The sequence below is a fragment of the Periplaneta americana genome, chromosome 15 (genome assembly GCF_040183065.1).
Source record: "Periplaneta americana isolate PAMFEO1 chromosome 15, P.americana_PAMFEO1_priV1, whole genome shotgun sequence".
Classification (NCBI taxonomy): domain Eukaryota; kingdom Metazoa; phylum Arthropoda; class Insecta; order Blattodea; family Blattidae; genus Periplaneta; species Periplaneta americana.
The window spans coordinates 85,021,022-85,038,462 of NC_091131.1; the positions used below are offsets into that span (position 1 = coordinate 85,021,022).

Sequence of the window (17,441 nt, forward strand, 5' to 3'; positions counted from 1 at the left end):
ATCAGTCAAGGTTATATAAAAAAAGAACTTGTGAGTCAGTTACAATATGGCTAGCACGAGCGATGTTAGACGAAGCTCAGGATCTTTAATCTTCAGTGAGAAAATTATTATTTTCGGAGGCAGAAAATGGAGAAGATTATTTAGTTTGAGGAAAGATTATTATCATTGTTAAACCACCACTATAAAACATACCATATTATTCAGTATGGAGGTGTCGCAGAATTGGGCCATGAAACTGTTCTGAATGATCTTCGTACTGATAAACGTTTGTGATTTAGTTCACTTTGCACCATCGAAAAAACTCGCTCATCCTTAACCACTATCACGTGTTATGGTACCGCTTCGGCTGAGAACCGGTTCCTAGTGTATGAAATGTGCACGTCATTTCAGTATTGCATAGTGTATAAATCTGCCCGTCACTGATGTAGATGATTTACTGTTATACACAGCATAGGGCCTACTACGTAGTTTTCAGCAATTTACGGACGTGCACTTAGGCTATCATAATTTTGAATTATACCGATATCCAAAATTCTACTACTTATGGAGCCATTTATACAGGAAATGTGAAATTATGTTGAATTTTGATGTGAGCGATAAATAGTAGAGCCTACGTACATTTTCCCAAAATCTTTTCATTTCGGGGTAGTGTTCTCTTGCATGCTATAATTCCACCACTACTATTTCCCTTGCGAAAGAAGTCATATTAAGGGCATTTTAAATTATTTAGACATTAAATAACCATCGTCATATTTCAAGATTGCATCTGGGAACCTCAAATCCAGTGGAAAAATATGGTAACCATTAGGCTAACGAGTTTGACAAAGGGAGTTTGTTTTCAAATACAATAATAGTCAATAAAATCTCGCCCACTCTTTGCTATTCTAATGTCGCCTAATGTGCATTTTTTCCGGGGTAGAGAGCTGGGGTGCGAACAGTGCACATAACACAATTCTGGAGTGACGAAGTGTGAAGATGAAATAAGATTACTGGACAGTCTATTAACGTGGAAATGTGGAAACTATTTGGGTATAGTGATTACTGATTACATTGTGCAAATAGTCTAACTTACCCGTCGCCGTCCAATGTGATGGCCGTGTCCGCCAGAACCCGAAGTACCAGTCCTACGGTTGTCTTCTCATTGCAGTCTATGCCAAGTAGGCAACTCTCCTCGGCATCCTGGCGACCCATACATGAAACCACAACGAGGTACCGGGTTCGACCTGAGTGCACACTCTCCAGCTTCACGGCCTGGAATAATAAGAATAACAATAATGAAACAAGTGCGATGAAAATGTACACAGCACGAGATGCTGGGGTAACCTTACATTGAAACAATCCTCCATTGTATAGGGAAGATGATTTAAATGGTGCATTTCACCTGAAAGAGGATCAAATTAACACTTCAGCCCAATAGGACCATTCTGCATAAGAATAAATAACCGACAAATTTTATTCTCAACCCGAACAAGAAATTCAAATTGTATATTTTATTCACATTAGGCTATCAAGTAAAATAACTTATACCTAAAGTTAATTAATGATAAATTCAATCATTTACAACAAAATGAAATCTAAAGAAAAACAAAACTATCTCTTTTAACCCGTAATTGGTGAGGTGGTGGCTATGAGTGCCCCAGGCATTGTAAGAAAAGAAGCCTGCGCCAGGTGGATGTGCGGAGATATTTTTTTTTCACTGTTTATTATGCTGCCTGCTTCCCTAATTTTGAAGAAAACCTAGTTAAAACAAATAAAAGTACTTGATTATATAAATTAAAAATTCAGTTTGATTATCTGAGTGCTACATACAAGTTTCTAAGTTGGGGTAAGTGCAATCCCCACCTCACCAGTTACGTGATCAGAAAAATATCTCACCACTTATGGGTTAACATAGCCTAGCGCATACACTTTGTTTCTGAAAAAAAAAATGTGTAAGATCGCAATAAATACAGTAGCATTTGTCAACGCATGGAAACATTCCTTCTTCGCTACAGTGAGAGCGGTTATATAGTCAATGTTAACATCAGCCTTGCTCACGATGTGATTGCCCTTCCGTCCCGCGATAGTTAGGCCTTAGGTTGAAGCACGCGTCTGGTAACAGCATTGCCAAACACCAATCAATAAAGTGATTTATTAATAATTAAAGTACTAAAAAACGCTTTTTTATGTTTACTAATTTCGGCATCGCAGCCGGAGGCTTATTGTGCCTAAACCCACAACTATACTGAACACAGGCACACACTGCAGGACTCCCCCGTGTACTGGGTCAGGGTACCCGGGGGCCATTGCGAGACACCACACACACACTGGGACAATGGACAGACAACCAGACCCCGTGAAGAGGTCCGAATTAAATCCCCCTGACTTCACGACCGGGAATCGAACCCGGGCCACCTTGATCAGGAATCCAGCACGCTACCTCAAGACCAAGGAGGAGGACTTAAATACGCTTAAACCGTTAACGTAACATAAACATTATGCAAAATATTATTACTTGGAACTGAGCACTCTAATGCAAAGAAGTTTGTGAAGTGCGTGCTTCTAATTGTGTTTAAAAGATAATGGGATCAAAATTTATAATGTAAAATAAATTATTTCTGGGAAATTTAAGCGCAGAGGAACAAAATGGTAGCGGAACCTTTCCATTCATATTATTCTCAGGATTCGTCCCTTGAAAGGACTGACACTGAACACCTTCTACCTTTAATACGAAAACCGAAAAAGAGGTGAAAAGGAAATCTATTTGTTACGAATTCGGAACAGGTAGAATGTGCAGAAGGAGAATAAGGGTACGTAGGAGAACGAGAGAGAGGATGAGGAAAATGAAGAGAAGTATTCAGGAGTAGCAGAAGGAGGAGAATACAAGGAAGAGAAGGTAGTGGTGGCAATAATGACAACGTCGACTACGACGATGAAGCAACCAAGTTCAACGTTTCTTTGCGTCCAAGTTTTCTGAAGAGTTAGAAGACAATTGTTTCAAACATTTACAGAGTCATTCACTCTTTGTTTATGGAAGTTAAGTCGAACGGAATTTTGCATCTATATGTTGTAGCTATAAGGTCAACACTCTTAAGCTCAAAGAATGCATAACTAATAAAATACAGGGCAAAGCAAGCAAGCAATTGTTAACCAGACGATCCATTCAGTAACACGACGCTATCAGAGGTCAAGGAATCTATTGTCTTACAGCTGAACAAAATACCATGAATCACGTGACTTGAACACAGACAGTAGCAATATATACACGATTAATTTACTTGTCACTGATGACGCAAGTGGTGGTGTCGCTTTGATAAAAAAAAACAAGTCTAAGTTCCTTGAACCACCATTGTGATCATAGAGCAGTGTTTTATTAAGTAATCAAACTGATACATCTTATGATGGAACGCGATTAAATCCTAAAGAAGTTTCTTTGTTTAGTCTCATGTCAGTGATGTCGCTAGAATCTGAAAAAAGTGGTGACTGAGAAGGGGTGGTTGTTGTAATTATCTATTGCGCTAACGTTAAGGTATTGCGCAGTGATATACGAAGTTCTTTCTCCCATATAATTTGTAAACCTCTAGGCTATAATCACCCCTATTAAAACTAGTATGCAAATAATTGTCTATTAGTAATTTATTATTATTCGATTTAAAAAGCGAAAGTTTGGTTACTGAAAAGAAAGAGTGCGCATCCCTACATACTCCATCAACTTCGTCCAGGTCTCATCGTTATCAGAAATTTTAAGAGGAGTTTCAAATCCTGGCAAAAGTCGGGAGTTTTTTTGTCCTCTTTCCTCACATACATCTGACTCCCACTCAGCATATATATATATATATACTGTATTCCAACCAGAAGAAAGTTTCAGGGGAATGAGACGCAGCGGGATTATGCTATAATTAAATGAATGTTGATGTCATAAGGTCACACACGTGGGTACAAGCATCTCCATTGGCTAACTCTCAAAGCACAAACGATAACACTGATACACACATATTTATACTACTCTAGTTACAAAATTAGATCACGGTTAATTTCCCGGTCTTTTAATCCCTCCATACAGGAAATAACATATGCAGGAGAGTGCATGTTTTTTTTTAAACTGACGTTATAACGGTAATATTATCTATCTACTTCGCTCCAATAGATGACGCAATAGTAAGCGCATTCCTTTCACGGTTAATCTCCTAGTTGAAGAACAGTATAAAAATCGAAAACTTTTCACTGCGGGTAAAAATGCAGAAGAGCGACACTAACTACTTCCTCCTTCAAAGTGACGCAATTAATAAAAAATAATCTGGAATGTATAATCTGGAATACTCTTTCACTGCCTATGAATTCCACAGTGTTGGCAGTAGACTGGTATTATACCTATACTCGTATTTACTTTCAAACCAGTTTTCCTTGTACTGAGATGGGGTTGCAACCCGTTTCCAATTGAGTGCGTTTCCGTCCCGAATAACTGCTTTATAAACCTTAATGCTTCGAAGTCGCAGCACGTATAGTACAACTAACACTTTTATATTTAATCTGTGTGTGTGCGTGCGTGCGTGTGTGTGTGTGTACAGATACATACACACTATGTATGGAGTATCAAAATAAGTAAATGAGATTGTCGTTTGGTCGGCTGTCCGAAGACAGATTTGAAACTCATGAGTGACACCAATAAGGTATCATTCATGAAGTAAGTAAGCAAGCCAGGAGATAATGGGGCAAGGTGGCCAGTTCCTTTCCCCCAGTACTGCATACATCGCTGACTATTAACATGTTACACTAATCAGACTTGAGATATATACAAACAAATATTGTTCTTCCTCTGGCACATATCGTCGAATGAGATGTACTGTCTGATGATGTGACAATAGATGTAGTATTAACTAGAACCTCAGTATGAGGTACCAAATGTGATTAAAAGCCGGTAAAGGCACAGATCATGGTGATTATCATTTTGAATATCTAATGTAATGATTAATGAATATCATCTTCTTAAAGTGTCGAGGGACCCGACCGTGGCACGTATAGCTGCTGCCTACAAGCAGGCGCTCTTAGTACATATTTTATAACCTGCAACGACGTATTGATGGATAGCAGGAAACGCATTACTTAATGGAAATTGTGTGCCTTCGGACCCTCTACCTAACCTACAGGTATATAAAACAAGTTTCGAAACACTACGAATAGGCATAAGTCTAAGTCTGTACTACGTGACTGCCAAGTTGGCTGAATTTCTTTACGTCATAAAATCACAATCAGCTGCTTTCCTACTACAGTCGGCCCAAAAGAAATTGTTGCCAGCTGGGCTTATCTATATTTAGATTTTGTTTCTACACACAATTTTCATTACAAGACCGTGTTGACATAAATTTTACGCTATTAAGACGGAATATATCTAAGGTCAATATTCTTATGTCTAAAAATATATATGATAAATAGACAGCTTTTTTGTTAGAACTATGTAAAATGATAAGTTTCTTGTATAAGGTTTAGTTTACAAATCTCAACATTAGTTTCCCAAAACGATTTTATTAACAATATTTTAGCACCATTTATAGTACGCCGTAACTATTGTCGAACTGTTGAAACTCTGGGAGGTATCCATAATAAATTACAATTAACAGTAGAATATTATTTTGAAGTGCGAGTGGTAGACATGAAACTTACTCTTGTGACGCAATATAATTCCGTGATAAGCAGACACAAACAAGACAAAATCATATTAGGATAAATAATTCTCCTGCTGCTAAGCCAACCCTACCAGTGAGTAAACATGTCGAGATGTCTCTATTAAATACACCTGTTAATTAATATTTTCCCACGTCTCTACCTTCCGCAACATCAGAATGGTGGACTTACTAAGTAAAATATTATTTACTAAAACTATATTGGTGATATCTCGTGCTCAGAGGAGATTGGAACGTTAGAGGTACAAGTGAGAAAAACATATCCAAAACAAGAACTTTCCCTCTTCATTTTAAGTTGGAGCTACGACCTGAACAACAGCTGCATCCCCTACTCATCTACTGAACCACAATACAAAACCCTCTGGCTAGCTGGCTTGAAGGCACGTTTTGGTCCATTGTGCACCCTATATATGCGATGATTGTCCAAATCCGGGTAGCATTCGTGAATCTGACACCAACAGGTGAGCCATCCTGCCTCGGTCCCTAATAGAGTCAGGTCCCGTCCGCATACGAATAGCCTGATGAGCCCCAAGCCCTTTCTATATCAGCATTCGAAACCCACTCCACCCCCAGACTTCATCCCAGCCTATTTTTATTTTTATTTTATTTTAGAAAATTATTTTACGACGCTTTATCAACATCTTAGGTTATTTAGCGTCTGAATGAGATGAAGGTGATAATGACGGTGAAATAAGTCCGGGATCCAGCACCAGAAGTTACCCAGCATTTGCTCATATTGGGTTGAGGGAAAATCCCGGAAAAAACCCTCAACTAGGTAATTTGCCCCAACCGGGAATCGAACCCGGGCTACTTGGTTTCATGGCCAGTCGCGCTAACCGTTAACTCCACAGGTGTGGACGTCTATTTTTACTATTGCAGATGATAGAATACAAAACTCTCATTTAAGTTCATTGTCCTACACAGTCCGTGACAGAGTGAAAAAATGAGTATTTTATTTAGTTTATTTATTTAATCTGACAGAATTAAGGTCGTAAGATTTTCCATTCCATCCTACCAGATAGCACACATAAATACAAAAAACACAAACACTGACAAAAATAATAGTCTACAAATTAATGTCCTATAGAGGGTCAAAGTTTTCTTACATAATTCTGTGTGTTTGGTCAGAACATAACTCCAAAAATGGTTTTTTATAGCTCAAAGCACAACCCTATATAAAAAGCAGTTATTTTTCGTTTAGTATAGCCGTGATATTCCCATCTAATCTTATGTTATTTTCATTCACACTTGTATGTAAACTAGAATATTATTTGTATAGGAAATGTGAAAATAAAAATGCTTGTATCTCAAAACAGGCTCTTTTGGAAGTATCATGTTTCGACCAAACACCACAGAATTATGTAGGTCATTTGACTTTGAAAAGTTAAATTTGAATCTAAATATACTCCTAAATTTGTTACTGTTTTGCTATAAGTAATTGTGGTATTATTTATTTTCGTGTTCGATACAGCGGCTAGATCTATTTTGTTTAATGCTCGTTGATGTCCCATTATTATAGCCTGTGATTTGTCTGGATTTAGTATGAATCCAAGTTATCAGGGTAAGTAAAAATAATGTCCTTGCAAGTCTTGCACAGTGCACGTTTAGAAGAGCTAGTTCAATACTGTATTCCATATTTCTTTAGCTGGGATTTTACACTTTTGTCCGTTATTAGATGTGTCCATAAAGAGAGGTTCCATCACAGTCTAGTACATACAGTCACGAAGCTCAATACGTAGTAAATATGCATCCATAGATAGTTGCTAACCACTAGTATCGCTAATATCGCCTCATTACAGACAATGCGAAATAGTACCGGCAAAGTCTATTGTTCCTAGCACACTCATAACTCAAGCTTATTGACTGTATATACTAGACTGTGGTTCACTGTAGTTGCACGACTGGTCTATTGTTGGAGTACCAGCTGCAATTTGATTCTTATTCAAGGTACCTAAAGTTGGTGCCGTTTTAAAAGTTTTTGTTTAATCGCTGAAGGTCTACGACTATAACGAGGTGAGTGATGGAATCTCGTAGCCATTAGTCCCCATAACTTAGTATGGATTGCATTAAAATGCAGATGCTTCTCGTTCGCAAACTCTCCTTGAAAAGTCTGCCTTTAGATAAGACATTTTGTCACACGGGAGAAATGCAAGTACAATGACAAAACAAATTCAAAGAATTATAGCCTACGTAAAAATAGAGATATCACAGAATAAACATTACAGAAATAAGAGACGTTATGAACTGATAGTGAAATCGTACAATTCTCTGTCTTGTCACATAATGGGTGTGTTTTGTGTTGAACGCAAATCTAGTGAATGGCGTAATAGACATCAGCAAAACGTGGTAGCTGCATGCAAAGAGCTTTGTGACCTGGACAGGACAGGGGAGACCACACCCAGAATGGTCTCATCCTGTTATATAGCCCTTATAGTAAATTATCATTCTGAAAGCTATGTTTATGTATTCTGAATAATGTCTGAATTAAATGAAGTCCCATTAAGTCTTATGCCATATCTCAACCTAATTTAAATAGTAAACGTAGCAACCTTCGTAATGAATTAAATAACGCTCACCATTAAATCAGGATGCTCAATTAGGCCTACATACTATACGGCGGCAACGCATCAAATCAGAAATAACTTTTAATGAAGCAAAATTCTTGGAAGTCTTGTGAAATTTCAAATTAAAATAACACATGTAATTAAAATGTATGTTTACAAATCGAACGAATGTTTAATATGACAATAGGAACGTTTTCTTAAATCAGAGACCTTCTTAAATCCTACGAAAATAAAGTTTAATATTATCAGCAACATTATCATTTTCAGGCGTTTATTAAATTGCAATCTCCAACTCAGTTCTGAAAATTTACCTTCATAGCTATCAAACAGGAAATGACAACATTTTGTTTTATTATATGGGTATCACTATCCCCAGTAACATTCTTCGATAAGTGCATGTTCCGAGTAACATATTTTCCAACGTGAGCTACAACGTTCATTTGTCATCGTTAAACCATAACTTACAGTGTCTGTTAAGAGTTTAAGGACATCCCTTTAAAGCAAACTTTTGACTCGTGTCCTTAAACTTCTGTGAAATCAAATGATTTTTCTGTTATGAAAACGCTATCGCAGTGTAAATCAGAAGAAAAATAATTTTTGTTTGTTTTTTAAAACGTCATTTAATAAAAATTGACCAAAATTCGAAATCTGGGGCAAATCGATCTCGGGCTGCCACAGCCTTGGGAGTTCGAACATTGTTTAAACAGCTCATTCCCGCCACTTTTAGTCATCAATTCATCATCTGCGTTTCTAGTCATCTCTGGACTGTTGCTAGAAGTGTGCAAACAAAATAGCAGACATTTTTCTGATTTAGACTCACAATGACCAGGCCGTCACAATTTTTTAAAATAAAAAGTGATAATAGCACAAGGAGCCTTTCAGGCATGTCTGTCTACAATCCAAAATTCATTGGTCCAGGTCTACCCATTTTAGAATAGGTAATTAATTTATTTCCTACAAAAAAGGGAAGTTTTTAAAAAGCGTTTTCACAACAGAAAAATCGTTTGGCAATATAATCCGTAGTTCGAAATATAGAGGAGTAGGGTTTGCAGAAGAAATCTTCGTGTTTCGCGGGAATTTGGTCCATATACCTATAACAGGAGTCAAAAGTATACTTTACAAGGGTCCTTAAACTTTTGACAGACACATTTAGCGATATGCAATAATTTATCTAACGGACGATTATTTATAACGCTGGTCGATTGCGCATGTTGCGTCGTCGTTAACGGAGAGTCGGCAAGCCTAATTAAGCATGATGCACATGCGCAAGGAGAACTAAAAATTGAAATAATTTGATTTCAATGAAATCCATTATTGGTATAGTTTTATTTCGTTATTTAATGATTGTGTATTATCTATGCAGTTACCTAGCGTTGATGGAACTGCTAATGTTACTATTTGGAGTAATGAATCTAGGCTACACATGGGAAAATTATCGGAAGAATCCAATCTAGCAATCGGATCAAGAGAGATTGAAACTCACACTCGAGAGCAGCCTTGGTGCATGAGTCGAGCTCGTTAACCTACTGAGCTACGCCGATGCCCTCACTAAGTGTATCAGCTGTAGGAATTACAGAACTGTTAATGTCCGAAAAATACTACGTTTTTATTTTTTCGGATAAGATTACCTGCACACCAATAACATTAAAAATACAACACCAACTGTAACAAACATACACAATAAGATGATTGCTAAAATACATAAATAATTTATATAATTTATATATATATATATATATATATATATATATATATATATATATATATTAGATCTACTTATAGAAACATTTTTTCAAATCAATTACACAATATAACAATTCTTGTTCTAGTGTCTTATTTATCAACGTACATACTGTATATTGGTTCCCGTTCACTAAACATGACTATCTTCGGCTATACGGAATAGCTCCTATGCATGTAAAGCTGTTCATTCCGTATATTGCACAGAGAAGATATGTCTGCCCTCAAACCACTCCTCTAAATCCCTCAATTTTACATTTTATGAGTTGAGGCAGATAATACTTTTAACGTGAAACATAAGCTTATGCTTGAGTGTCAAATGAATAAAATGTTACGAAAATTTCAACGCCTGACGTCAGTTGCTTTGCAAGGCAATGACTTACGTCGCACTATTCTGACGTCACAAGCTTAGCAACGGATCGTATAGACGAAAGATTAGGTCTATTTGCAAAATATTTTTACAGATAAGATGATATATGCTATATTTAATAGACTATAGAAATGAAAGGAAAATAATCATAATCACAATCTTTATAAATAAGAACCAATCCAACAGATCTACGAGTAATCACAATAACACCCAATCCAGAACATTTATTTAATGTTTCACGCAAATACAGGAATCTTATAAATAACCTGCCATTTTTTATTTTTTTTTTTAGAATATGTTTTAGATACGCTATTTTTCTGTGTTTAATTGACATTCTATACTCATTTTTCCAGGAGTAATAACAATATAAAAAATGTAAGTTTATATTATTTTTCTTTCATGAATAATTTATGTTGTATTTTTAAACTTAAATAACTTACGCAGCTTTTAAAAGAGCGCAACTCTGAAGATATTGAGACTTCTATATCTTTGGGTACATAAAAGTTATGCTGATCACGTGTTTGTTACAGACGTTAGAACAGTCAGTGCCATTGGCCAGCGTTACTGTTGGTGAGATGTCTTTGATTTCAGTATCTTTTGTGGAAGTAGGTTACAACTTGTACTTCGTACTCACAATCAACAAGTTTAAAGCTCTCAGATTAACCTTCGGAATAAGACTGATTCATGGACAACCACGAGACAGCCAACCCGATGTTTATATTTCAGTTTAAAAAAGCTATCAAATCTTAACCTAGGGTCACTGTTTTAATAATGCTCCATGTGCTTATATGTAATAAAAGTCATAACCTAATGAGGCTACAGAACTTAATGTTAACCGTTATGTACATTAAAGTTCAAAAAGAATGGGCCGGTGACAAATGTCTGTTTCAGAAACAAACAGTGCGCATGCCCGTCTCCTTAAAGCTCCAGTTCACAAGATGATACAATTAAACCATGTAAATGTGCTCTATTTTGTTCTAAAATATGTTATAAAATAAAACGAAGAATTGATTCTAGCTGCATCAGGGACTCTGAACAGTGAAATAGCAATACAATTGATAAATATTAAATCTATCGAAACGGGGTACAAAATTGATCGAAACGAAGATGAACGGAAAAAGCTACATAATACGCCGGATTAAAGTATGAGCCATTGCAGCATAGGTGGCTTAAGCATGGGTCTAAACCAGATAGCACTGCCTGTAGTAGGTTCGAATCTCCGCTAATCCTAATTTTATACACTACAAATTTACAATAATGAGTTTTATAAACACCATTTACACAAGTACCAAGTGGCCACATCGCTTGGACGTTGATTGAATGTTTAGTAAAGATCACAACTCCTCCCCAGGGCAACACTCCTGCCTGTTAATAAAACCGTCTGCATTTATATCTGACTTATAGCTTTTAAAAATATGTTTAACAACAACATTCAAACATGTTACCATTGTGAACATAGAATTTAGTTCTATTTGTTTTAATAATGGCAGTACTGAAGTGATATTGTTTACCATTCTTCTGTTCATATTGGTGTTTAGCTTCCTGTATTATTTTGTTTACCTATACTCTTGACAGGGAGCGTTGACATCGTTGACAGTCTGTCAGTGTTGCCAAATGGACGGAAATTCCGTCAAAACTGACGGAATTTCAACGTAGCGGACGGGAAAAAATGCCTTTGACGGGTGACGGATTTTCTGGCGGAAATTACAATTTACATCATCGTTTGACTTTTTTAGCTGCTGTCATTTTTAATTATTTAATTTTTGGGGGACCGTAGACCAACCCAGCACATCAACTGCAGATGATGTGAATTAATAATTATTTAAATCAACATTGATAAGTTGTGTTAAAATTTTATTTTTAGTTTTATATAGATATATTGAGTAGGCCTTATTATTATTCTTAATTTTGACGGATTCTGACGGATTTCCAGGTGTTAGACTGACGGGAATACAAGTTATGTGTTGGCAACACTGCAGTCTGTCTCGTCATTACTCTTCAGGATGGCAGATAGAGCAGACCAAAGACGTTAGGAGCAGACAGACAGCAATCGTTCGCGTTACTCTGCATCCAACGCAGCAAGAGAGATTGGAATCCATTTGACAATATATTGCTAAGAGGTGGGCAAAATTATTTCTTGACAACAATGAAATTTCGAATCGTTCAATTCCTGATCGGCCGCGCATCTCTACAAGGAAAGAGGACGCCATCTTAATCAGAGAAGTTTAAAACCACCCTTGTCGAAGTGCCTTTGAATTGAAGATGACGTCCAACTTTCCTGGCTCCCCACTAACCGTGAGGAGAAGTTTTAGAGAGCGTCGCAAAGGTCTCGTCGAACTGCGACGAAAGAACCTTTGAAAATGGGTCATGTCGTGGACCGTTTAGCTTACGCTATTATCCGGCAGGACTTAGACTGGAGAAACGTCATTTTCTCCAACGAAGTAGTTGTCTTCAGTAGCACTTATCGTCCTGCCCGTGTGTATCTTATGGATGTCAACCAATACGATGAACGCTTCGTGGGAAGACTTCACAGGTCGGACCGCATGAGCGTTGCGTGTTGGGGGTGGATGTCATACACTGGCGGAGGACCTCTAGAAAGCATCCATGGTCGGTTTACGGCAGAAGTATATGAACACATTTTGGCAAATGTAATGATTCCTTTCGACAGAAAATGGTATCCAGAGGGAACACTTGTTTTCCAGCACGGATGTAAACCTATTTCATAATATTGTGGACTCCATGCCGCGCAGAATGACGGCAGTTGTTGATGCAAGTGGTTTGTGGACGAAATACTAGTTCCTACCACAGGCTTTTTTATTTTGTTTATATATATATATATATATATATATATATATATATATATATAGCATAATTTTTGTTTATTTTTATTTGATGTGCTTCTGATTTTTGAGGAAGCAAACTATTAATTTTGTATACAGGCCAGGTCGTGCCTAATAATAGCCCAAGAATAATGGGCTGTAATATGTTTGCAAGACTTGCATAACCAAGTTTATTAACAAATTCCACTAACACTTTGCATTAAAAATATAAAATAAGACAATGAAAAATCAACCCTCCCGGGAAGCGAACTTACTACTGCAGGTCCCGAAATCAGAAACCTTAGCCCTACGCTACATTATCTCGTAGCATTTGCTGCATTTTAGACGGATCACTACCAAAGAATCAACTGGAACAAACATCACAGCATTGTTTTCGAACGCAATGAGTTTACTCGTGTGAACCTAACTTAAAACTTCACATTTAAACTAACAAGTGTCGGCCCATTCTTTTCGAACTCAATTACAAACTAAACATGAGAGTGAAGTATTGATTATACAGTCGAATACTCAAAGTCCTATAAGAACATGGATCCTTATTCTTTGTTCGATAATTCAGGTCGTGTCAGTGTCACGTTACCATACACAAAAGTAATCATTGCCCGTTTCTATTATGGAGTTATAACAAAATAAAATAAAAATAAGCCACATAATATGAGGCAGAAACTTGTGAACATGAAAATTACGGCATACCTACATTATTCTGCAGTCCATCGTTTATCGTCTGGACAAACTTTCCTATTTTACAAAAGGATATCACAAAATCATGAAATGTTATGCAAATGACAAACCTTTTACCACAATTATTAAACAGCGATAAACATTATGTCTCCAGCTATGACCCAGTCCCTGCAAAGACACAGAACTACATATAAAAACTGTACAGTTTCATGAGAAAACCTTCCACTGGACATGCTCGAAGTTCAAGGAAGCCATTACTTCCTCTCCAGGATTCTCCACTTCTAAAAAAATCTTGCTTGTCCGATCAGCTGAATGAAGTATTTAAATTCGTTACGCGACGATGAGTCAAGTCAAGCCTACGTGTCAGGAGTCACAAAGCATGATCCTTGTGTACCCTCTCCCGAGGGAGGGTCTCTCCGGTATTCAGGATAAGGTGGAGGACTTCGAAACACTTCCTAAAATAAGTGATGTTTAGTGATCTCTCTGTTGTCTCAAATGACGGCCTTCGTACATGACAACGCAACACTGCGTGAATGTGAATGTCAAGTGTGAGCCATGATTCCTGTCTACCGAAGAGAAGATCAAAATGCTCGAAGATGGAAGACTACCTACTACTACTACAACCACTGTCACTGTCGTCACTCACTGTCACTAATACAACCATAATTAACATCATCATCTGCTGTCAATTATTGAGTCCGATGACTCGTTCCGTAATTTCTGTGGTGATCACCATGATGGAAGGTCACCGCTTCAAGGTGAATTTTATTCCACATAGATGTTCTGAATTTGTGGGAAAACGTGAACAAATTTAAATTTAATAAATGTAATATTTGTTTTGAATACCGAGCGTTACCATAAAAGTATACCAGAAATAGCATATACCCAAAAGTAGTCTCCTTAGTGGCACATGTTTTTTGTTGATTGTTACGTGAATAGCAGACTAATTAATTAATGTTGAATTTTCCTTCTGTTGGACAGTAGTTTTACACTCGCGAGGTCTATGAAAAAAACACATGCAATTAAGAGCAGAAAAGTGCAGGAAAAAAACTCAACGTAAAACTCTACAATAATGAATAACCAAGTTTATTAACAAATTCCACTAACACTTTTACAACACAAATCCAAAACACTGTTTTGAACAAAATCCATAACCAATAATAAAGCAAATCGTAAGACAACGCAGGACAAACACGAGGCAATGGGAACATATTCAGTTTCTATGGAAGACAGATATATCTCAGTTCCATGGTGGGACAAGAATATATAATAATCATAATCATAAACGCTGTAAAATAAATCCTTTGTGGACTGTTCTCGTATGTCTCTTGAAGGTGTGCCTGATCTCTCCATCTTTGCCGTGGTAGGCCTATATCTTTCTTTCCTACTGTTTGATACTTCGATGATAATTTTGGTATATGAAGCCGAAAACTATAAGACAATAATAATAATAATAATAATAATAATAATAATAATAATAATAATAATAATAATAATAATAATAATAATAATAATAATAGGCCAAAATAGCTACTTTTAAGTCACTATGTATGCATGTATGTATGTATGTATGTATATAACATATACTGTATAGTACAGTGTTTCAAAGTCATTACCATTCCAAACAAAGGAAGCCGACTTAAAAGAAGATATATTCGGAACCTAGCACACAAAGAGTGACAAGTTGAACGAACTAAATGTGTCCGGTTAAAAGACCCTACATAATGCCAAGACAGGCCAGGACAAGACGCACCCGCATTATACGTGTCAAAGTGCTGTTGAGAGAATCATGAGGAATCCTAAGCTTCCACCGAAGTAGTTATTCACCTCTGGACAATCCATCCCAACAAACAAAAACAAAAGGATAAAGCTGAGATTAACTGTGACCCTGGAGTCAGGCCAACAACATTTCATTTACAAAAAAATAAATAAAGAATGGCCTTCAAACGGCAATACAAACTAACTCGCGATAATTTTTTTAGTATTCTCCAAAACTGAGAAATATTTAAAATTAGGTTCGCAAAAAATTAGTCGTAGAACACATTAGTAGGCCTACATAATATATAAATGCATGTAGTTCGTCTTCATGTTCTTTAGCGTCTTACTGATCGCTCAACTACACTAGCTTCATGACCGTCGTCATTTGTTTCGAAAACGATTATTTTTTCATTCGGGACACAATACTGTTCATAGACGTACAGAAAATTTATTTAACCTATTCTTCCCGCTCTTATATCTATGGTATGGCCCAGAAAAAAGTATACCTAAACTAAATAACATGACATTTTCTTGACAAGCATATCAACCAATAATGTATATACATGTTGTAAAAACTGTCCATTATTCCTTACACATGTTACGTAACGCTCCTCAAGATTACTGAAAATGCAGATATTGGAAATCAAATCTTTGTTTTAGGCCTATACAACATATTCAAGAGTTCAAGCACATCTGTCCGTACGTCCATCCATCCAAACATCTCTATCTACCTACCTGTCTGTATGTCACTTTACTCATCAATCCACCCGTCCACCTACCCACATACTCATCCATTCATCCATCCATCCATCCATCCATCCATCCGTCACTGCCTGTTTTCATCTTTCATCTATCAATCAATTTATCTACATATTTATGTCTGTGTTCATAAACCTTTAGGGTTTTATTTTAAGTCCATTATTTGTTTGGACTCACAAAACAGCGAGGGTCTCGTGAAGTGGGATCAATACGAAATCAGACCTACAGTTAAAGAAACATAAAGCTTCAAATCGACAACGAACAAGCATCCTCGACCGAGGGCGATAAAAATTTCTTAGCATGGTTTCTTTCAGGAAGGCAATAAAGCTGTGGATATCGTGTTGAAATTGTCTGTCTCATCGGAATCGTTCCGTTTCCATCCCATGCCTAAGTGGAAAATACAAACAAGTGTCTCTCAGAACCATGCCGTTGCCGTCCCGTGAAGGGATTATAGTATACAACAGCTATACCACATATCAAACGTCTTTCTTAAATTGATGGAGATTCGAGGCTATAGGAAGTTTATGAATGCCATGCAAGTGTCTATTTTCACTTATTTAATACACTTTTTCAGTGAAAATTAACTATAATATATTTTATGATAGGAAGGGTTCAGAACCATAGTGGACCACCGCCATTTACTAAAACCGTAGAAAACAAGATTTAAAATTAAGTTATCACCATAATTCACTGGAAACATATAGCAAGTAATATAAAGTATACACATTCAAATTAAATTATATGTCAATCTTCATTAAACTATGATATTCACTTAACTTCAACCCTTGCTTTCTCCGTTTTTAACAAATGGCGCTTGGCCCACTATGGCTCTGAACCCTTCATATGCGAAATGATTAATCGATTTTAACCAAATTTGTACTTCATAGTTAAGAGTTTCTGATACTGCTACATACTGTATCATATGATGCTAGGGACTGGATTAATATTGCTCAGTGTAGAGACCGATGGCGGGCTTATGTGAGGGCGGAATGAATTTCCGGGTTCCTTAAAAGCCATATGTAAGTAAGTAAGCTACATACTACATCACGTTTTATAAAAATTTGCTTCCTGC

The 17,441-nt window shown here is 36.7% G+C and overlaps 1 protein-coding gene across 2 annotated transcripts in view; it reads right to left on the reverse strand.

Annotated features, from left to right (window-relative positions):
- Positions 1-17,441, reverse strand: part of ssh (Protein phosphatase Slingshot) — a 461,482-nt gene that overhangs the window by 89,767 nt on the left and 354,274 nt on the right. For both annotated transcript variants that reach the window (XM_069847761.1, XM_069847760.1), the window contains exon 4: positions 1,073-1,251. In XM_069847761.1, coding sequence (XP_069703862.1) covers positions 1,073-1,251 — 179 coding nt within the window. The remainder of the gene's footprint in view (positions 1-1,072; positions 1,252-17,441) is intronic.